Below are 23,194 nucleotides of genomic sequence, written 5' to 3' on the forward strand. Positions count from 1 at the left end.
CAGTCAATGATAAGAATCATCTACACATGCCAGCCATGGTGGGGCACACCTGTAATCCCAGCAACTTGGGAAGTCAGGCAGGAGGATCACAAGTGTGAGGCTAGCCTCAGTAACTTAGTGACTTAGTCTCAAAACAAAATATACAGAAGGGCTGGGGATGTAGCTCAGTGGTTAGGCACCCGTGGGTTCAATCCCTAGTATGAAAAAAAGTTTAAAAAAAAGAATTATCTACACATTCACAAAATGTCTGCCATTCATTTTGGATTGTCAGACCTTCCTTTTGATATTCTTGTTCCCTCTTCCTGTAGCACACTGTATTAATCTGTGAGGCGGTCATAACCAAGTACCATAGGCTGCGGGCCTTTAAAATAGAAATGTATTTTTTTCACAAATCTGGAGACTAGAAGTCCAAAACTAAGGTGTGAACAGGTCTGGCTCCTCTTCTCCCTGGGTCCTCACACGGTCATCCCTCTGGAGTATCTGTGTCCTGATCTCTTCTCACGGGGACCCCAGTCAGACTGAATTAGGGCCAAACTTAATGACCTTAATTTCCTCTTTAAAGGCCCTATCTCCAAATACAGTCACATTATGGGACACAAAGGAATTAGGATTTCAACATATAAATTTTGGGGTGGAAGAAGAGACACAATTCAGTCCATTATATATATATATATTAATTAGTGTAAAATAATACTGTTTTTTGTTACCAGGGATTAAACCCAGGGTCACTTAACTACTGAGCCACATCCTCAGCCCTTTTTATATTTTATTTAGAGACAGTGTCTCACTGAGTTGCTTAGGGTCTTGATAAGTCGCTGAGGCTGGCTTTGAACTTGCAATCCTCCTGCCTCAGCCTCCGGAGTTGCTGGGATTACAGGTGCGTGCCAACACGCCTGGGTAATCCTGTATTGATTTGAAGCATCTTTATTTTCTCCATTTTGGAGGAGATATTTTCATTGGGTTACAGTTCTAGGTTAGTGGCTGTTTTCTCTTGGCACTTTTAACATGCAACTTCCCTATCTGGCCTCACTTTGGTCAAGGAGATGTCAGCTCTCAGTTTACCGGGTTCCTCGGAGGGTTGCAAGAGTCAGTGTGTGCAAAATGCTCAGACAAGGCCTGGAACCTAGTAACTTCTCTGTGCGTTGTAGCTGCTACTTACTTTCTCTCTGGCTGCTGTTAAAGTCCCTTTGTCTTGGACACACCATAGTGTGTCAGAGGTTGCGTTTCTTTTTATTTACTAAGCCAAGCATTTCATGTCATCTGTCCATTTAAAATTCTCAGCGGTTCTCTCTTCAGATAGCACCTCTTCCTCATTCTGTCTGTCCCCTTCTGAACTCTGCTCAGGTATATTTTAGATATTTTCCTCTCTCATCATACTTTCCATATCTCAGGTCTGTGTTAGAGTCAGGGTAATTTTTTTCAGATCTATAATCCAGTTCAGTCTCTTTTCCTTTTATGTCTTAATCTGCACTTTAACCTATACACTGAGTTTCTATTTAGTTTTCTTTTCATATTTAGATGTTGTTTGGTTCTTCTTCCACATTTTAGACGTTGATTATATTCTCTTCTTTCTTACTGAGACTTTCAACAGCCTCTTTTATTTCTTTAGAAGTAGTAGATACCATCATGCAGTGATCTGTCCTTGATAATTTCAGTATCCCAGCTTTTCGTGGGGGTGATTCTGCTGGTTGTATTTGAGCCTGTTTTCATTCATATTGTCTTGTTTGCCTGTTTAGAGATTTTTAAATACAGTCACTTTCCTTGCAAACTAATGTGTTGATAAAAACTAACATACTGTTGATTTGGCTACTTCATCCTTTCCCTGAATACATGGTCCTCTGCAGTCCTTATCCAGTGGCCCATCAGAGGCTCCGTCTTTGATGACCTCTGCTCCTGCCCTCTGGTCCCCCACATCCCCAGCGCAGCCAGGGAGATAGAAGGCCAGATTCAAAGGCTTCAGCAGGACCCCCAGGCAACTGGAGTTTCATAACTTATCAGTTCAATTCTTTGACTTTCTGCTTTCACTTTGATGTTGGCTCAGGGCCTTCCTTGCTCTGCTCAGTGACACTTTTTTAAAGTTTTGATTTGTTCGCGTAGCATTTTTTAATGGTTACTGCAGAAAGGTAGATCTGAGTTTGGTCCACTACACCATCAGCCAAAGGAACTTTATTATTTCTTTACCTGTGTCCCTCCCCACTCCTCCTCCTTGCCCTCCTTCTGGAAATACTGTTCACACCTTAGAGCTCTTGGACTTTCCTCTAACTCTCTCATCCTCCCTCTTACAGTTTCCATTCCTCACACTTTTCCTCTCAGTTTTGAAATATTTCTTTTACTTTCTATTTTAGGTGTCTCGTTTTGTTTTCAGTAGTTCTCAATGGCTACCATTCTCTCTTCTGTTCATTTTTTAAAAATCATGATTTGCTATTTTCATTTTAATCCATGAGCAATGTTCCTAAGGTGGGATGATGATAGTGGTGGTGGTTGGTAGTGGTGGTGGTGGTTGATGATGATGGTGGTGGTGATGATGATGATGATGTTGCTGGTGATGATGGTGATGATGGTAGTGGTGATGATGATGATGGTGGTGGTGGTGGTGATGATGGTGGTGGTGGTGGTGATGATGGTGGTGGTGATGATGATGATGGTGGTGGTGGTGGTGATGATGGTGGTGGTGGTGGTGATGATGGTGGTGGTGATGATGATGATGATGATAATGGAGGTGGTGATGATGGTGGTGGTGATGATGATGATGATGATAATGGAGGTGGTGATGATGGTGGTGGTGATGATGATGATGATAATGGAGGTGGTGATGGTGGTGGTGATGATGATGATGGTGGTGGTGGTGGTGATGGTGGTGGTGATGATGATGATGATGGTGGTGGTGGTGATGATGGTGGTGGTGGTGGTGATGATGGGTGGTGGTGGTGGTGATGGTGATGATGATGATGATGGAGGTGGTGATGATGGTGGTGGTGATGACAGAGGTGGTGATGTTGGTGATGATGATGATGGTGATGATAGTGGTGGTGTTGGTGGTGGTAGTTGCCATGCTTTGGTTAAGAATCCCCCAAAGGTCCATGTGTTGAAGGTTATCCCTAGCCTATGGTGTATTGAGTGGCAGTGGAATCTTTCAGAAGTTGTACCGAGCAGGAGGAAGTTAGATCACTGGGGTTATGCCCCTGAAGGGGATACAGGAACCCCAGCCCCCTCCTCTTACTTCCTGGAGACCATGCGGTGAACAGCTTTGCTCTCCCGTGTGCTCCTACCATGATGGGCTGTGCTGTCGCAAGTCCCTAGCTGATCATGAACTTCTGCATCCATGGGGATGCAGGTGGTGTTGGTGATGCTGCTGATGGTATGGCGATGGTGATGCTTATGAAGGTAGTCATGGTAATGATGGTGATGATGGTGGTGGTGGTAATAGTGAAGGTGGCAACGATGATGATGATGATGTGGTGGTGGTGGTAGTGGTGATGGTGGTGGTGATGGTCATGATGGTGGTGATGGTGATGGTGGTGATAATGATACAAAATTTCTACTTGCCACTATTGGAAATATTCTATTTTATCTGCTTCTTTCTGGTACCTGGGTCCCCTTAAGTTTATTTTCTTTTTCTTACTCATAACTCTTTGCCTTTCAGGGAAAGCCTTTAAGGTCTCTCATGCAGTGGAGAAAAATGGGGTAAGGGGCAAGATGCTGCTCCTCTGATAATCACCAGTTGAAGCTCCCAGGCTCAGAGATGGGGAAAATGTTCCCCCACCCCATGTAGCTCTCCCACATTCTCCCCAGGGCAGAAAACCCTTCTAGGACCTCACAGGGAGTTACATGCATAGGATCCCAGGGATCCTATTCCTCTTGGGAATCCCAGAGTACTCAGCTCAATTTCAGCCATCTGGGCCCCCTCACTTCCACCCAGCTGGAGAGCACCCTGGGGCTGCTCCCTTTCTAGAAATTCCAGATGAGCCCACTGTTTCACATATATGTTCCAGTCCCTACTGGATGCTCTTTAGCTTAGGAGGTGGAACGGAACACAAATTGGGAGGAGCATTCAGAGTATCCCTCCCACTCCTCTACCAATTTTTAAACACATGGTGGCCTAAGACAGACAGCATGTCTGTGGGCCATCTGTTTGCAAATCTGTCTTTTAGGAACTTCATATTATTGCATTTATATGAATGTACCTTAATTTAACTAAACCATTTCCTCCTCCTCCTCCTCCTCCTTCTTTTTAACTAAAGCAATGGAATCTCACTATGTTGCAGATTGGTCTTAAATTCCTGGACTCAAGTGACATTTCTGCCTCAATCTCCCAAATAACTGGGACCACAGACTCATGCCACTATGCATGATTCTTGTTTTGTTTTGTGCTGGGGATTGAACCCATGGTCTCATGTGCAATAGGGACACACCACTAAGCTATATCCCCAGCCTCGTGGCCTAGCTTATTTAATACTTATCAAGGTTTTATTTTGATCCTGACTTTACAGGATAAGGAAACTAAGCCTCAGAGGTGTTAAATGACTCATTCACAGTCACCTAGCACTGGGTGGTAGAACCAGGCTCCTGAGCTCTCATACTTTCCTCCAACTCCATTGTATGTAGAGAACATCCTGAGTTCGGCTTCCCATCCAGGTCCTGCAATTACCAGCAGACTTCCCCTGGAGAGCGATGATAGCTGCCTTGGACTCAGATTCTTCTACACAGTTGCCTCTGACTGGCCTCCCTCCCAGCGGTGTGGAAAGGACAGATGAGATCATGTACGTGGAAGCACTTTGAAAATTACAGCATGCCATATAAATGTAAGGGATAATTAAGAGATTATTATTGACTACACAGATAAGCTTGTTTATTTGAAGCACTTTAGCCCCTTGACAATGTGAAGGATATGTCCAGGGACCTCGTCAAATTCCCAAATTAGATACCACTGACAGCATATAATTTCTCCCATAAAATGCCATAATGTTTCACTAAAAAATGTAAGTGACCCTTTAAAATATTTAATGATTATATAAACATAGGCATCAAGCTATTTATAAAGATATAAAGTTATTTGTCCATGTTGTCTGAAGCACTTGATGATTCTGTTTTGTGAATTACTTATTCACAAAAGTAATATGAATATGAATAATATGAATATGCGATGAACTCTGATTTGAATATCGCCAGCCCCTCTTTGAAATTTCCCTATTTTCTGTGTTTGAAAATTGCTTTCTTAGGCCTCCACTTTCTCTTCCCTTCTGTTGTAATAGTGGTGTTGGCTTTTTGTGGAAGACAATTTTCACAAAGAAAACAAGATTTCTTTTTAAATCATTTTTCAAAGATAATATGAATTTTATCCACAGTGTTTTACTGGACACTGTTGACCGATACAGAATACAAATTCATGCCATGATTTATAGCATTTGTAGCAAGTGACAAATGCTATAAATAATGGCCATTTAAGGTCCTTCGAGAGTTTAGATCTCAAAGTTAAATATTGAATATTCATGGTTCTATGGCAGATAATAGGGATTCCTTTACACTCCACTGTGCCCAGTAATTTGAGCAGTCTGGTTCCCTAATGAATATATAAGTTTCTTGACGCAAAAAAGAAATATGCAAAAATTATTCATAGAATTTAATGGAATCACATTCACTAATCATTTTTTTTTTCCTATTGACCATATCCATCTCTAATTAGAAGCAGACAGATGTACTAAAAGAACAGAATTCCAGCCTGCCCTTGTGTGACCTTGGGTCAGTTGTTTTTCTGCTACTCTTCATTGTATTCATCTGGAGGCAGTGGAAAGGATACGGTGACAGAATAATCTTTAAGACTCTTTCCAAATCTAACCAATCACCTGAACATCTTAAGGGATGATTCAGTAGATCTGGGGACCATAGGGAATCTAATAAGATCAGCTGACATAGTTCATGTTCTCGGTTTGAATTTTCACAACTATTGGAGGTATTGCCAAGAACAAAATATCAAAAAAGTCGCTTAAAAGGTTACTCAGCCAGTATAACCAGTAACTTGGGTGAGTATAGGTTTTAACCCACAGGCTCAGCAAATCCAGGCCCCACTCTTTCAATCACTATGCTATTTAAGACTTTTCCGGGGAGTTTCAGAAGATTATGGTGATTAGACAGCTTTTCGAAAGTCGCCAGGAGGCCCGTTGAACTAGCAAAGATGTATTTGAAGTTTATGGCCTATCCCTCTCCAGTGTTTCTGGGAAAAAGATGGGTTAGAAACAGCTTTCTCCCTAAATATAGCAAGAGCAACTGGACCTCCTATCGGTATTTTCCAGCTTTCGAGCCACGTCCCAGTTAGCTCCACTAAGATCCTCGCCTCGGGGGCAGACCCAACCTGGGAACCAAGGGAGACTCTTTCTGTACACCTGGCACTTCTGGTCACGCCCCATTCCGCGAAACTCCCAATACCAAACCCATTCACTATGATTGACGTATCCTCAGAGCAATTATAATTGGCCATGGAGGACGACCGCTCCACCTCCCCAACGACCCCGCCTCCCTTTCATTCTGAAAGAAAGAACCTCGCTCGCGAATCCAATGAGAAGCGCCTCCACCCCAAAGATCCCGCCTTCTTCGGAGCCGGCCCCGCCCCGAGGGCGACAGGGGCGTCCGTCCTCCCGGTGCGAGTCAGACCAATCGGAGGGCGGGTTCCGCCGGACGGACAGCCACCCGCCCAATCCGCGAGCCTCGCGCGGCACCGCCCGCCCGTCGCGGCCGCCCCGCCCCGCAGCCGGGCTGAGCGGCGGCCGGGCTAGTGCGGGCCTCGGGCGGCGGCGGCGGAGCGGCCTGGGGAGCGGCGGGCGGCGCCTGGCCCGGCCTGCGCGCGCCGCGGGCGTCCATGGCGCGCGGGCCCCGGCGGGGCGCGGCCGCGGCCTGAGGGGCCATGTCCGGGGTGGTGCGCACCCTCAGCCGCTGCCTGCTGCCGGCGGAGGCCGGGGCCCGCGAGCGCAGGGCGGGCGCGGCGCGCGACGCGGAGCGCGAGGCCCGGAGGCGCAGCCGCGACATCGACGCGCTGCTGGCCCGCGAGCGGCGCGCCGTGCGGCGCCTGGTCAAGATCCTGCTGCTGGGCGCCGGCGAGAGCGGCAAGTCCACCTTCCTCAAGCAGATGCGCATCATCCACGGCCGTGAATTCGACCAGAAGGCTCTGCTGGAGTTCCGTGACACCATCTTCGACAACATCCTCAAGGTGAGCGGGCCCGCCCCGCCCCGCCCGCACACCTGTGTCCAGGTGGGCGCTGATAGCGGTGGCCAGTCGCGCGCGAGCTGGGGCCACGGCCGCGCGCTTTGTCCCCCGCTCTGTGTCGCCGCCTTGCTCGCAGCATTGTCCACTGCTCCTTTGACCAGGTGCCCCTGCGCGGTGTCGAGGGGGCAGCTTCGGGGGCCGGGAGCCTGGGTCACCTGGAGCTGTCCCGCACGCCCCCTGGCCCCCGTAGGCCTGGTGGCTTTGCCCCTTTCGCGGTGCTTGGGGACCCTGTGAGTGGGAGCTGGCCAACTTCTTGGGACTTGGGGGCAGAGGGGCGCTTGGTGCTGGAGAAAGACCCCCCTGTACATACCCTGGCAGAGTGGCGTCCCGGGTTTCCCCTGCAGCTTCGCGGAGTGAGGGAGCCGAAGTTGCCCTGCCAAGCAACAAGCCCTGGAGAGTAGAGAGATCTGGAGGAGAACCAGCCACCAATCTTAAGTTTTAAACTTTATAGTAGGAAAATTTCAAGCATATACAAAAATAGCGAAAATAATAGAAGGAACTGTAATGTACACCTCTCAGTTTCAAGAGTGATCATGTCCAGGCCAGCCCTGTTCACCTATGCCCCCATGATCTCCAAGCAAATCCCAGGCGTTGTATAGTTGCCTTAGAAAACATAGATCACTGAAAGATAAAGGCCTCGTTTTCAAAACATAACCACATTACCATTGGTGAGAAAGGTTATTAGTAAAAGTAGTAACTCCCTAATGTCGCCCAATATCCAGTGTTCAGATTTCTTCCATTGTTGCATTATTGTTTTATTTGTTTGAACAGGATACAGATAAAATCCTTACACTGTGATGTGTCTTGCTCCCTTATGTCTTTGCTTTGTGGAAGAAACAGAATTGACAGTCTCCTTTCCAGTGTCGATACTGTGCGCTTGTGCAAAAGGCCCCAAAGAAAGGAAATCTGGAGAAAACTGATGAGGAGGGCAGAGGAGAGAGTCAGCCCTGAACCTAGATTGGGTCATTTCCTTTTTGAGTTTCTTATCTACACTTTTCATACCCCACTCCTCACTTTTCCCAGGTCCATTTGGGGGAAGCCAAGTTACAGGTCTGAGGAACGTTGTCTCCAAGCAGAGGTGTAGAGACCTTTATCTACAAGAAAACTTGCCTGAAGACTCAATTTTATGGTGCCTGAGGGATTTTAAATTTAGCAAAGGGGCAGTAGAAACCCATCTGGGACATTTCTTTCACTTCCACCAGGAGGAAGCTCAGGCCGTTGTGCTGGGGATCCTGAGCCCCAGAGTTCCACACCAGTATTCCTGCTTTACATTTTTGTTACGAAAATATTTCATTTCAACACAAATAGCTCATTTGGGATTGTGATGGGAAGAAAATAATTTGAATGATAAAACCTCCCTTTCCTTTTCACCTCTTTCAAAAGCCACACAGTCAGGGCTGTGGCCAAACACTTGATGAACTTTAAAGAGGAGGTGCCCAGTGCAGCTCACTGGAAATCAATTGTGTGTTTCACAAACCGCCTCATCTTCTGGGGTAAAGTGCACTTGACCATCTCTTAGGGCCTGCTCTCTAACTTCTCTGTCAAAAGACTGGTTTTATTTTTGCTGCTTTCCTGGACCTCAGAACCAGGCAGATTTGACTGGCTCACTGTCAGCCAGTTTCTTTAATTCAGAATGCAGAAAAAATATTTAGAAACATAGGTCTCAAATCTAAATTGGTGCATGAAGCACATTTTAGAAAACTCAGTTTTCCCTTTTTCTAATGCATATAAACATTAACTTACTGACTTCCTTATCAACAGAAATAAGGTTTGTTAATTAGTATTCAATTTTCCTTCCCAACTTTTGACTAATTGTAGTTCCATTTGAAACTCACTTTATCCATTGTGAGGATTTCAATAACTAGTTAGAAATTCATCTTTTAATTTGAAACAACAACAAAAAAAAATCTTTTCCCCTTTCCCATTTTTATTTGGCCAAAAAAAAACTTTGGAAAAAGACTTTTTAAAAAAAAAAATGTTTTTGTAGTTGTAGATGGACAGCATGCCTTTATTTAATTTATTTATTTTTATGCAATGCTGAGGATCAAACCCAGTGTCTCACACATGCTAGGCAAGTGCTCTGCCACTGAGCTACAGCCCCAGCCCTGGAAAGGGACTATTTAAATAAATTGCTTTGTAGTGGCTTCAGCTGTGGATTTGAATGATACTGTTTAGAATAATATTTACATAGAGATTTAGTGTTAACAGGCTAAAGCAATATGTGCTACGCATATTGTGCCAGACCCTTTCATGTATGACATTTAATTTTCCTAACACTCCAAATGGTATTGTCGCATTTAGCCAATAAGGAAATTGAGGATAGAGTTTAAAATCTCAGGGTCACCTACCTAATTAGTAGATGGCAGAGCTGGAAACCAAACCTGGGCTTTTTTAATTAAACTTTTAATTTTGCAATAATCAGAGTCCTGTGCAGTTGTAAGAATAACACAGAGATCCCATATAACCTCTACCCACTTTTGCTCAATGGTAATATGTCATAACTTTAATACAGACTACAACCAGGATATTGACAATGATACGGGCAGGACACAGAACAGTTCCATCACCAAAAGGATCTCTCTAGTTGCACTTCTGCAATCTCTTTCTCTATCCTTCCCTCCCAAACCTTGTCAGTGATTGATATATTCTTGAGTTCTATAATTTTGTCATTGGAAGAATATTATATCAGTGGAATCTTGCAGAATGTGATATTTTAGAATTGGTCTTTATCACTCAGCATAATTCCCTTGGAGAATCAGTGCAAGTGGTTGTGTGTATCTATAGTTCCTGCCTTTTAATTGCTGAGTAGTTCATCATTTAACTGTTCTTCTATTGAAGGATGTCTGGGTTGTTTCCACTTTCTTTCCATTACAAATAAATCTTTAAACATTCATGTACATACTTTTATATCTACATTAGTTTTCATTTATCTGGAATAAATGCCCGTGAGTGTGATTACTGGCTCATATAAATAGTTGCATGTTTAGTTTTATAAGAAATTACCAGTTTATTTCCCAAATGGTGTGCTAGTTTACATTGCCGTCATCAGTGTATGAGAGTGCCAGTTTCTCTGCATCTTTGGTGTCACTATTTTTTATTTCAGTCATTTTGATAGGTGTGTAATGATATCTTCTTATAGTTTTAATTTGCATTTCTCTAATGGTTAATGATGCCGAACATCTTTTCATGTGTTTATTTGCCATTCATTTATCCTCTTTAGGATAGTGTTTCTCTGCTTTTGTCCATTTGCTACTTAGGTTGTTTGTTTTTTATTGTTGAGTTTAGGGAATTCTTTATATATTCTAGATACTAGTTCTTTGTCATATATGTGGATTATACTTATTTTCTTTCAGTCTATGGCCTGGCATTTCATTTCTTTAATGGGGACTTTCGTAGAGCAAAGTTTTTGTTTTCAATGAGATCCGGTTTACCAGTGTGTTTCTTTGATAGATCATGCTTTTGACATGGTCTAAGAATTCTGCATAGCCTTTGATCTCAAAGATTTTCCATTTTTTCTAAAAGTTTTATAGTTTCATGTATTACATTTAAGTATGTGATCTATTATGAGTTAATTTTTGTGTGAGGTATGAGATTTAGATCAAAGTTCATTATTTTTGCCCGTGAATATTCAGGTATTCAAGTACCATTTGTTGAAAAGGCCATCCTTCCATTGAATTGTTTTTTTGGTACATTTGTCGAAAACCAGGCAGGTATGTTTATGTAGGTCCATTTCTGAGTTCTCCTTTCTGTTCCACTAATCTGTATGTCTTTCCTCATGCTACTATCACATTATGTTGCTTACTACATAATTGAACTTTAATATCAGATATGGTGATTTCTCCTACTTTGTCTTTTTCAAGATTAGTTTATTTCAGGGCCTGTGCCTTTTTTTCCACAAAAATTTTAGAAATTAGCTTTGTCTATGTATATTTTTTAAAACTTTGTTGGGATGCTGATAACTTTTTAATAAAATTTATAGATCAACTGGGAGAAAGTTAATGCCTTTGCTAAATTGAGTCTTCCAATCCCTGAACATGGTATGTCTTCATTTATTTAGGTCTTTGATTTCTTTCATCAGCCTTTTCCAGTTTGCAGCATATATATCTTATGCATGTTTTATTAATTTTACACCTAAATATTTAATTTTCTTTAAAGCAACTGTGAGATTGTTCCCTTACTTTCAGTTTTCATATGCTCATTGTTAATGAAAACAAAGTGATTGATTTTTATGTCTTAATCTTGTATTCCACGACCTTGCTGAATATAACATCAGAAGAGCTTTCCTGTGGATTCCTTGCGACCTTTTACATAGACCCTTATGTTAGCTTATTAGCTACAAGTAGAGAGTTTTATTTGTTCTTCCTCAATAGGTATGAATTTTATTTATTTTTCTTGCCTTACTGCAAAGGCTAGAACTTCCAGTATTATGTTGAGTAAGAGTGATGAAATTGATTGCCTTCTGTTTCTGATCTGTTGTTGATGATTTTTGCTTTCTGTATTTTTGTCAGTCTTCATAGAGGTTTACCAGTCTATTGATTTTTTTTTTCCCCTCTAACCATAAAGAACCAGGTTTTGATTCCATTGATTTTTTTTTACCCCCTTTCATTTTCCTGTTTCCAATTAAATTTATTTCTATTCTTTGCTTCTTTTATCCATTTACTTTGAATTTAATTTGTTCTCCCCCCCCCCAGTTTCTTGAGGTAGAGACTTAAATAACTTATTGAGATCTTTTTTCTTTTCTAATATAAACATTTTAAGTGCTCTAATTTCCCCTCTCAGCACAGCTATTGTGTATCCACAAATTTTGAATGTTCTACTTCCATTTTTATTCAGCTTCATGGGTATTTTATTTCTTTTGAAATGTCTTCTTTGACCCATGGGTTATATATAAGTGTGCTATAGTTTACAAATGTTTAGAGATTTTCCTATTATTTTTCTGTTACTAATTTCTAGTTTGACCTTATTATGTTCAGAGAACACACCTTGTATAATTCAATTCTTTGATATTTGTCAAGATTACTTTTATGGCCCAGAATGTGGTCTATGTGTCATATATTTTGTGGCCCTATATTGGCAAATATCCAATCGGTACTTGGGAGAAAAAAATATGTATTCTGTTGTTTTTTGGAGTGTTCTGCATATGTCAGTTGAGGCTGCTGGTTAACACTGCTGTTGATTCTGTGTCCTTGATGAAATCCTGTTAAGTAGTCCTGTCACTTGCTGAAGGTGGGATATTAAAGTTCCCAGTTCCTTGTGTAGTTCTGTCAGTGTTTACTTCATATATTTTCAGTTTCTGTTGTGTGATATATAAACAATTAAGATGATACCTGATAGATTGAGCCTTTGCCATTGTGTAATGTCCCTCCCTGTCTTTACAGATGTCCCTTAACTTACAATGTGATTATCTTCCCATCAATTTGCAACTGTGTAAATTGAAACTATTATAAGTCAAAAGTGCATTTAATATACACCTAACCTACTGAACATCCTAGCTTGGCAAAACAGTACACTGCCACACTCGGTTTTTAGCCCTGAGGACAGTGCAAGGCTGAGCTGGAGCTGCCACTTGCTGCGCCGTCCAGTATCCCAAGTGTCTTACTGCATTCTGCTAGCCCTGAGGAGATCAAAAGTCGGATTTTGAAATAGGTTTCTGTAGCATGTGGATGGCTTTTGCACCATGATAAAGTCAAAAAAGTCAAAGCGTAGTAAGTCAGGATTCCATCTTTGTGTTCAAAGTGTCTTTATCAGTCATTTTCCATAACCACATCTGTTTTTATTAATGCTTTCATGGTGTCTGGTTTTTCCATTCTTCTAATCTACCCATGTTGTTTTGAAGTGAGTTTTGTGTAGTTTTTTTTTTTTTTATTCACTCTGCCAATTTTAATTAATTTGAATATTTAGATAATTGCATTTAAGGTAAGGTTATTATTGATGTGTTAGAGAATAATTTGTCCTTTTGGGTTTTTGAAAAGTTTTTTAATTTGTTATTTTTAGTTACACATGACAGTAGAATGTATTTTGACATATTATACATACGTGGAGTATAACTTCCCATTCTTGTGGTTGTATGTGATGTGGAGTTTCACTGGTCGTGTATTCATGTATGAACATAGGAAAGTGAGGTCCCATTTATTCTACTGGCTTTCCTATTCCCATCCTCCCCTTCCCTTCATTCCCCTTTATCTAATCCAGTGAACTTCTGTTCTTTGGAATTTTTTGTTGTTGTTGTTGTTGTCCTATTCTTACCTTTTTATGGGTTATCTGAACATATTTTGGGATTCCATGTTGATTAACTTTTGAGTATCACATTTTGAATCAATTTCTTGGTAGTTCTAGGTTTACAATATACATAGATAACTTACCCAAGTCTACTGACAAGGGTGTTGTACCACAATAAGTTTCCATTGAGTTTACTTTACCCTCTCCACTTTTTACATATAAATGTCTTCGATTTCTTATTAGACCAAGCACATCAGGCAGATTTATTTCAGTCATCAAATGTGATTTAAGAAACTCACAAGAAGTGGGGTATTCCTAATGTCCTCGTCTTACCTGTTACATCTGCCCTCTTCTTACTCTTCTGATGGTCCTCTTTCCTGTCTGAAGTTCAGAGCCTTCTGTTCTCATTCCCTTTCTGTTTAGAGAACTCCCGCTAGCTGTTTTTTAAGGATAAGTGCTTGCAACAGATTCTCCTAGCTTTCTTTCATCCAAGAATGTCTTTATTTCCCCTTCGTTCTTTTTTTTTTTTTTTAATTTTAGTTGTCGATGGACTTTTTTTATTTATTTATATGAGGTGCTTCACACATACTAGGCAAGTGCTCCACCACTGAACCACAACCCCAGCCCCACTCCCCTTCATTCTTAAGGAACATTTTTTGCCAGCTGTAGTTGTCAGTTCTTCTAGTAGTTAAGGAGTGTGCCTCCACAATTTCAGATGAAAAGATGTTGTTTTTTGAGTTATTGTCCCTCTGTAAATTAATGCTTTTTTGTTCTCTGGTTGCTTTTAAGATTTTTCCATCATCTGTAGTCTCCAGAAGTTTGATTATGGTTTATCTTGGCATAGGTTTCTTTTGGATTATTATATTTGGGGATTTCACAGTTTATTGAATCTGTGCCTTTATGTGTTTTGCCAAATATAGGGGAGTTTTCAGGTATTATTTCTTCCAATACTTTCTCAGTCCCACTGGTTTTCCCTCCTCCTGGAACTGATAACTGTGCTTTTTGCTCTTTGGTTATTGACCTCCAGGTTACCAAGATCATTGCCTTCTTGAGTGCGTTGTAGTATCAGCCTCCCGCCACTTCCCATGTCATTGGGTTAGGGTCCTTTGTTAGGGCCAAGGTTCAGTCCCCCCCATCAACCCCGGGGCCCTGCTGTCACTATTCTTGTGGGGGAATTGGAGTGCCCCATGCTCTTCCGGGCAGAGGGTGGGAGTTAGAGTCCTGCTTGGCCTGCCACCACTACCTGCTGGGCCACTTGGGAGTGCCACCTGGTTCCTCGGAACAGGAAGGTGATGGAAAACCAACTTGCTTCTCACTCTTGCTGAAACCTCAGTGAGTGCCATGTGTGGTTTTCGTTGGTGTTGGGCTGGAGTAGGTAGGTATTTTGGTCAGCTTTTTTGCTGCTGTGACTGAGAGACCCAACCAGCACAATTGTAGAGGAGGAAAAGTTGATTTGAGGGCTCAGTTTCAGAGGTCTCAGTCCATAGACAGCAGGCTCCATTCCTCAAGAGTGTGGCAGAGGGAGGCAGCTCATGTGATGATCAGGAGACAGAGGTCTCCACTTGCCAGATGCTAATATATACCCCAGAGCCACACCCCAATTCCCACCTCCTCCAGCCACACCCCACTTCATTACCCCTTAGTTCATCCCTATCAAGGGGTTAATTCAGTGATTGGGTTCATTTCTCCAATGAACCTTCTTGCATTGTCTCACATGTGAGCATTTGGGAGACACCTCACATCCAAACCATAATAGTGGGCATTGCCAAAGGTTCTCTTGCTGTAAGCCCACCCTTCTCCAAGTGCACTGGCTCATCTTGGGGTTCTTTTTTCCTGTGCTCTCTGTCTCTTCCAGCTGGACTTCTGCAGCACCTGACCTGTGTGGGTAGGAGGTAGCAGGACACCCAGGGGACTCACCACCATGTCCTTCGAGTCCTGAGGTTCCTAGGCAGCATACCTTCTTTCCCACATTTGCTTATTGTGTTTTCTTGATACTGTGTTTCACAGTGTCAGAAATTGAATCTGGTGCTCTGCCCAGCTATTTGATTTAATTTTAAATTTTGAGACATGGTATTGCTATGTTGCTGAAGCTGGTCTTGAATTTGTGATCCTTCTACTTCAGCCGCCTAGGTAGCTGGGGTTACAGGCATGTGCTGCCATGCCCCATGACCTCTTGTGTTATATCCAGGGTTTTTAGGGGTGGAGATCCTCCATCTTGATGGAACAGCAGTCTTATCACCTTGATCCTTTAATTCTAGGTGTGGGGCGCTTCCTTCTTGATCATAGGTGTGCCTGAATTTGAGTATATGATTTCTTTGACTTCATTACCTCCAACCATCCTCTGCAGTTAATTATGTGAATCTACTAGTTGCTTTGACTTGCTATAAATAATTCCTGTAAGACTGGTTCATTCTTTTATAATCTTAAAGATGAAACTCTCTCACTTCCTTACTGGGCTTTCCTTAAAGTTTGTGTGTTTGGTATTTGGAGTTTGCGTGATAACGCCTCTGCTGATAAAGTGTACCTTCACCTGGCAGAAGCTCAAACCCAGTGTGGATTTGATTTATACAGGTTTCACAGCCTCATCTGTGCGTGATGTCCTGCATTACAAGAGGATTTCTTTTCTTTTCTTTATTTTATTATGTTTTATGTAGTGCAGGGATTGAACCCAAGGCCTTATACGTGTGAGGCAACTGCTCTTTATCTCTGAGCCACATCCCCACACCTTTTTATTTTATTTGGAGACAGGGCCTCACTGAGTTGCCAGGGTGGCCTCAAATTTGTGATTCTCCTGCCTCAGTCTTCTGCACAGCTGGGATTTTAGGTGTACACCACTGCCCCTGGCTTTTTAATGACTGAATTTCTTATTCAGTTAGAAGTGAATAAACTGAAGTCTTTTGTTACATAAACTAGAATGTTCATATACCATGCACGTTATTGCACTGGTGTCTTCTAACCACTCCAACATAGACCTCCCTCATGTGTGTATATATTGCTGATTTTAGAAACTTCTTGGAGATTAGATTATTAGAGTGGGAGTCTCTGAAACAAAGAATTGACAGAGTTCTTGATACTGTTGACACTGAAGTGAAAGAATTAAATTCAACAAAATATGCAAGGCCTTGTACTAGGCACTAGTGGAGGTAAGGGTAGTCAATGAAAAGTGCCTGTTCTCAACCCTTAGCTGTTGAACTGGAGAGACAGGTGCACAAGTATATTTAATGTAGAGTGTGAATGTACGCCCTGTAAGCACCACTGTGGAAGTAGAGAAGTGAGTCAGTGGGAGAACAGGGAAGATTAACTCTGGCTGAGGAATCTGAAAGGCCTTGTCCAGGAAGTGTGATTTGAGCTGGCTTTGGGAGGCTCTATAAGATTTCAGCAGTTATAAGACGACTCACAAGTGAGACCCTCTCAGTGCTACACAAATCTGCCAATGAAAGTGGTTTTGTTGTTGTTAATTTTTATTTATTTATTTATTTATTGGGGGGGGTACTGGGGATTGAACCCATGGGTGCTTTACCACTGAGCTATACCTTCAGTCCTTTTTATTTTTTATTTTGGAACAAGGCCTCGATAAGTTGCCCAGGCTAGCCTCGAACTTGAGATCCTCCTGCCTCAGCCTCCCAAGTTGTTGGGATTATGTATATGTACCACCACACCCAGATATCAATGAAGAAAACTCTAACGGGAAGCAATTTTAAAGAAGAATCAGCACAGGAACTGACTGGAATTTCCTAGTCTAAGCAAGTGGTCAGATTGTGGTGGATTGTGACATACTCTGTGTTCATCACATTCAAACTGAAAGCTGTAGGCTTGTTCCCTGGAAAATTAATGTATCGTGTACCTAGTTCCAAGGTGTTTTCTAAATGCCCTAAATCCCAAGATTGGGTCTACAAGTGGTCTAGGAAGTTTTATTAGAATTTTTTTGTAGCATAGTTAAGATTATATTAATTTTTTGGAAGTTTCTTTTTTTTTTTTTTTTTTAAGAATTTTGTTGTGTTTAGAACTCTGAAGAAGCCAACATTGGTGATTTTTTTTTTTTTTTTTTTTGGTCCCAGGAATTGAACCCAGAGTTGCTTAACCACTGAGCCACATCCTCAGCCCTTTTTTATATTTTGTTTAGAGACAGGGTCTCACTGAGTTGCTTAGGGCCTCACTAAGTTGCTGAGACTGGCTTTGAACTTGCCATCCTCCTGCCTCAGTCTCCTGAGCTGCTGGGATTACAGATGTGTGCCACCAGGCCCGGCTGCTGATTTGTATTTTTAAGCACTTTGAAACTCCTGGCCTGCAAGAGTCTGTGTTTCCTGGGCTCGGGAAGTACCTCTTGGGGGTTGGGGCTGCAATGGGTTGCATGAGAGCATCAGCATAAAGCTGCTTCTGGGGTCTGGAGCACAGTTGAGTTTTTATTGCCTTGTTGGAAAACTATATTTAAGTAAGCAAATTTACTCTTACCCTGGGAAACACGTGGTTGGTCCTTTTGTAATGCCAAACCCAAAAGCATCTTTTTCCATTAGTTGAGAAAAATCTAGACTCACCCCTCTGTCCATTGTTGAGATTCAGAGACCTAAATGATTTGTCTTGCCCTCCGGTTTCCAAGTTAACATTGTAACCAATCATGTCAGGGAGCAGGATTTGGCCTTTAGTCACCTGTCTGTGAGATTTGGAACATAGCTGCTTGATGCTGGATGATGTTCTGTTGACAGCTCATATAATCATTTTGTTGTTACATAGTTGAGAGTGGGTCGTGGATGGTACATTTTCAATGGAGCTGAAGATTTAATTTTGAGGCGTATCTAGAGATGTAATTATAGGGTCATCTTCAAACCCACGAAAAGCTCGTGTAGTATAATAGACCGGGTAATTCCCTTAAGAGACATGCTGGTTCATTTCATGCTGCAGTTATTATTGTTTGTTTGTATTCAAACAAAATGAATTTGAGTCCTCTTTTCTCTCGTGTCAAATGGGCTTGTGTCAAATAGTATCAACTGTCCTTTAATGATGAGCAGAGTGTAAATAAGTTTCTAACCTGTGCAATAGTCTTTCTGTATGTTTCTTTTGCCAATTAAGATATTAGTCTTGGGGCTGGGGCTGTAGCTTAGTAGCAGAGCACTTGTCTTGCACCTGCGAGGCACTGGATTCCATCCTCAGCACCACATAAAAATAAATAAATAAAGATATCATGTCCATCGACAACTAAAAAGCAGTCTGTAAAAATAAAAAAGATTTTAATTAAAAAAAAAAAAAAAAAAAAAGGTATTTGTCTTGAAGAGCCAGGTGTGATAGGGCACCAGTAGTCCCAGCTACTCAGGGGCAGAGGCAGGAGGATCACTGAAGCCCCCAGGTTCAGCCTGGGCAACATAGTGAGATCTATCTCCCCTTCTTTTGGAGCTGAGGTAGAGGGATGTGGCTTAGTGGTAGAGCATGTGCTTAGCATGGGTGAGGACCTGGGTTTTATCTCCAACACTACAGAAGAGAAGTATTGTGTGTCGACATTAGGATTGAATGTCCAGGAGTGCCCAGGTACGATGTTTAGCACAGCAGCAGGGCAGGGCGGGAGGCAGAGCATCACTAGTTGCACCACTAAGGACAGGGGAGCCCTTACCTGGCAGTAAATCTACCTGTGGGCTATGCTCACAGCATCCTGGGCCAGTCCCAGGTTCAGACTGCTAAGGACTCTATGGGACAGCTCGGTGCTCAGTGGTGGTCAAGGTGCACACGCCTTCACCATCACCGGTAGAATTCTGAGTGACAGAGTCGCATTGATTTTTCAAGGGAAAATATTGTTCATCTTTGTAGACAAGCTGCACACTGTTCCAAGTCAAAGGCTTGACATTAACCAAGGGAGGAAAGGGAGTTGTTATTTAAAGCCTCACCTTAATTTCTGGCTTCCTTTACAGGTAAAAGGGACTAGCCACTTCAGACATTGTTTTTACAATTTCTATACTTAACAGAATTTTTATTTCTTTTTAAAATTGTTTTAGAGGTGCTAGAAATGGAACCCAGGGACTCACACATACTAGGCAAGTACTCTACCACTGAGCTCCACCCAGTCCCTCATTAACAGGGTTTTTTTTTTTTTTTTTTAAATCTATGTACTCAATTTTTAAACTAATTAATGAATTAATTTTTGGTACCAGGGATTGAACCCAGCGGCATTCTACCAATGAACTTACATCCCCAACTCTTGATTTTTTTTTTTTTTTTATTTTGAGATAGGGTCTTGATAAGACCCAAAACTGGCATCAAGCTTGCAATCCTCCTGCCTCAACCTCCCAAATTGCTGGAATTAGTGGCATGTGCCACTGTCTCCACCGCTTGTACTCAATTTTTATCTACAATTCTTGGCACATGCAAGGTGACCAGTAACTGGTTATATGTTTGTGGCCACTTAGGTGTTTTGTTCAAGACAATAAAGCTCCATAATTTTAGTTTAAGGATGGGCAAAGAAAATGTTTTTTCCAGGGTTCGGATGACTCGATGAGATAGATACAAGTCAAGAAGTGTTAAAAGTGCAGAGTAATGTGGAGCAAGACGAGAAATTTCCTGGGAGAATAGCAGATCAAAATTGGGAAATAGAAAACTGGTCATTTACCTTCTTATCACTGCATATTTGGTATGACTGTAAAGTAATGACACTATTTTTAAACAAACATACCAGGACCACCAGAACATATTAGTTAGAGCAGATGAGTCATTAAAGGAAATCATCCAGGGAAGCCAGGTCACCCAGTGCCTGTTAAGTGTCCGTGTGCAGACAGGCGCTGCTGAGACTGCAGCGAAGGCAGCCAGCCCAAGAGGAGTAGGGAGCGGAGCTTTTGGAGCACCTTGTCTGTTACTGCATTTGACTCTGGGAGTAACCCTGCCAGGATAGGCCGGGTCCTCCTGTGATATGGCAGGGAGGTCTTTATCTTCCTGGCCTCCTGGGTTCTGGCAGGAATTCTGCTGACTTCTCTCACCATCCCTTCGCCTCTCTGCTCAGGGAAGGAGGAGCAACTTGGTAGTCTGGTGTGTTTGGGAGGAGACTGAGCAGACAGGGGTCAGCACCCTCTTCAGAATGACCCTGCCTCCAGGAGTGTTCAGTAGCCTTTCTTCCTACACCAGCCGTGGGGCCCCCACCTGTGTTGCCAGCTGGGCTAGTGAGTAAGCCTGCTTGGCTGCACATCTGAAACCAAGCTCTGTAGTAAGAAAGCCAGGGTTTTGATCGCCATCTGTCTGGCTCTTGTTTTGATTTTCAAATTGATTCTAGACTTGGGGGCAGGAGTAGAAAAGACACTCATGTGAGGATGCACACTGCAGCCAAGGATGGAGAGAGAGGATTCTAGGGCAGATGGCACCTCTTGACCTCAGACTTCCTGAGCATTCTCCCTAGCACCCTCCAATCTGGGGAGAAGTAGACCCAGGGATCTAGAATGTAAGCCCAGGGAAAAGTTAGGGGGGACCTCGGAAGTAAAGGACCGTGGCAGAAGCTGAAGTGCACCATCTCCCCAGCACTGGGCCAGAACCATGCTCAGTGGCTAGGGAGTGAGATTGAGGCCTAGGACACCCAGTAGGACTTCAAAAGAAAATCCACTCAGCCCAGCCCAGGTTTCAGCCATTCTTTGCCTCCTTCCTCAGACACACATTGAAAGCAACATCTGTCACATTCCTGCTCTGACCTGAGAAGAAAATAGGTAGAGATGGTGAACTCTCCCTGGTGAATGACCTGGAGAACTGCTGAGAAATGTTCTCAGCATTTAGAGAACTAAGCTTGAGAAAGTTTAAAAGAAATGAAGAGGCAGCTCTGAAGTACTGTAGCCAAATTAGTAGTGGTGTTGGGGAACAGCATGCAAAAGGTGAACGAAAAGCCAAATGGTGAAACAGTTTTGCCCAAGGTGCTTGATACCATGCAAGATTAACAAGCATAAAGTCTATCACACCAAAGCTTCCAGGTACAATAAAACGATAGCAGGAGATAAAAGTGAGATACTTTTTTTTCAGATAACACCATTATAGATTTCATATATGAGTCAAAAATAGGAAGGAAGGAATAGATGCAACAGAAAAGTAAATTAATGGTGTGTGGAGTTGTGCCCCAATCCCACTCCCCATTGGTGTCGCCACAGGCATAGAGCCAGGTTGCAGGACCCTGGACTCCTTTGGATACTCGCCTGTGAAACAGATCTAGTGTCAGAGTCCAGAGGAGGCTTGGTGCCCTGTGGTCCATTCCCACAGAGGGGAGCAAGGGCGACTTTGCCAGTTCTCTCATCTCTCTGAGTGTACTTGCCTCGGGCAGTGACCTGGATCTGGGCCAGGAGCTGCAGATGGCCTTTTGTCCTCTTAGCCCATCTCTGCTGGCACTACCATGGCCTTTGTCCTGCACTGCAGTGAACAGGCCATTTTGATGTAGATACACCCACGAGAAGGGCCTGTTTAGGCAGAGGGAAGTTTATCTCTTAGGCCACATATTGAGCTGAGGTCCCAAGAGCAGGAATGATTTTCTTCTGCTGGCGTTTCACCAGTGCCTACGCTTAAAGGGAGTGGGAGATGCAGGCCAGGCACCTGCTGCAGGTCTGGGAGCAACTCAGGCCTTCTCTCAGTGCCTTCTGGAGCTCAGCTGCTCAATTGTTGACCCCCCCCCCCCCCCCCCCCCCCCCCCCCCACACACACACACACACACACACGGTTCACAGTAACTGGAAAGTGACAAGGCAGGGGTCAGGTTTCAGATAAGAAACCTGCCCTTTGTAACATGTGGCCTCAGCCTGTCCGAAAGTTGGTGACAGTGGTCCTGTGAACTACCTAGGCTCAGTCTTCTTAAAACATGGGAGTACTGCGTCAATGGTGCTGTTTCCGGAAGCTGCCACAGTGTTTCCTGCATTAGGAGTAGATGTGGGAACTCTGCACTTGTGATAATTGCTACAAGTGAAGGAGAACACAGTGCAAAACCTGGAAGCACAAGAACACACGCTCACACTCATTTGCTCTCATAGATGCATACCCACAGTACAAAACACTTCCAATACTACCATTCTGTTGTAACAATGTAGATAACTACACCTAAAAAAAAAGTACTTTTTTCTATGTTACAATTACAGACATGTTGTTTTTTAAAATATATTTTCTACAGTAAACATTATTTTAGAAACTGCATTGATCATAGCAATTTTATAGTATGAATCCCCAGGAATATAATTTAACTGTCCACTAGTGATTAAAGCCTCTTCTCCCCACGTTAATCCCTCTGCAGTTACCCGGAAATTTTCATTTTGAATTGTAGGTGTCGTAACTTAATTTCTGGTTTGAATCTTACTTTAGAATTTTTGTAATCTCGAATATTTTCAGAATGTGTAAATATTTGCCAAGCAGACCGCAGCATCTTCAGCATTTTTTTTTAATTGGAAACTTGTCTTAATTCTTGGTAACCTGCCTGATTCCCACATTTCCCCTGTCCCTCCCTAGCCCAAGATTCCCCTGTTAGGAACATCTTGCAGCAGTGTGGTACATTCACTACCATCAGTGAACCGACACTGACATATTATGAACTGAAGTCCCTAGTGTACATCAGGGTTCATTCTGTTGTACAGTTTTGTGAGTTTAGACAAATATATCCACCATTACAGTGTCATGCAGAGAAGTTTCACTGCCCTAAAAATCCCCTGCGTGCTACCTGTCCATCCCTCCCTTCCTCCAACTCTTGGCAACCACCCATCTTTTAAGGATTTGTTTTCTTTTTTGAGG

At 42.8% G+C, this 23,194-nt stretch overlaps 1 protein-coding gene across 1 annotated transcript in view; it reads left to right on the plus strand.

The window, feature by feature from the left end:
• The first annotated feature begins 6,741 nt into the window (after positions 1–6,741).
• The window catches only part of GNA12 (G protein subunit alpha 12), a 90,259-nt gene continuing 73,806 nt past the window's right edge, over positions 6,742–23,194 (plus strand). The window contains exon 1 of the mRNA XM_079120453.1: positions 6,742–7,201. Coding sequence (XP_078976579.1) covers positions 6,899–7,201 — 303 coding nt within the window. The 5' untranslated portion in view covers positions 6,742–6,898. The remainder of the gene's footprint in view (positions 7,202–23,194) is intronic.

This window comes from Sciurus vulgaris (genome assembly GCF_902686455.1).
Source record: "Sciurus vulgaris genome assembly, chromosome: 18".
Taxonomy (NCBI): domain Eukaryota; kingdom Metazoa; phylum Chordata; class Mammalia; order Rodentia; family Sciuridae; genus Sciurus; species Sciurus vulgaris.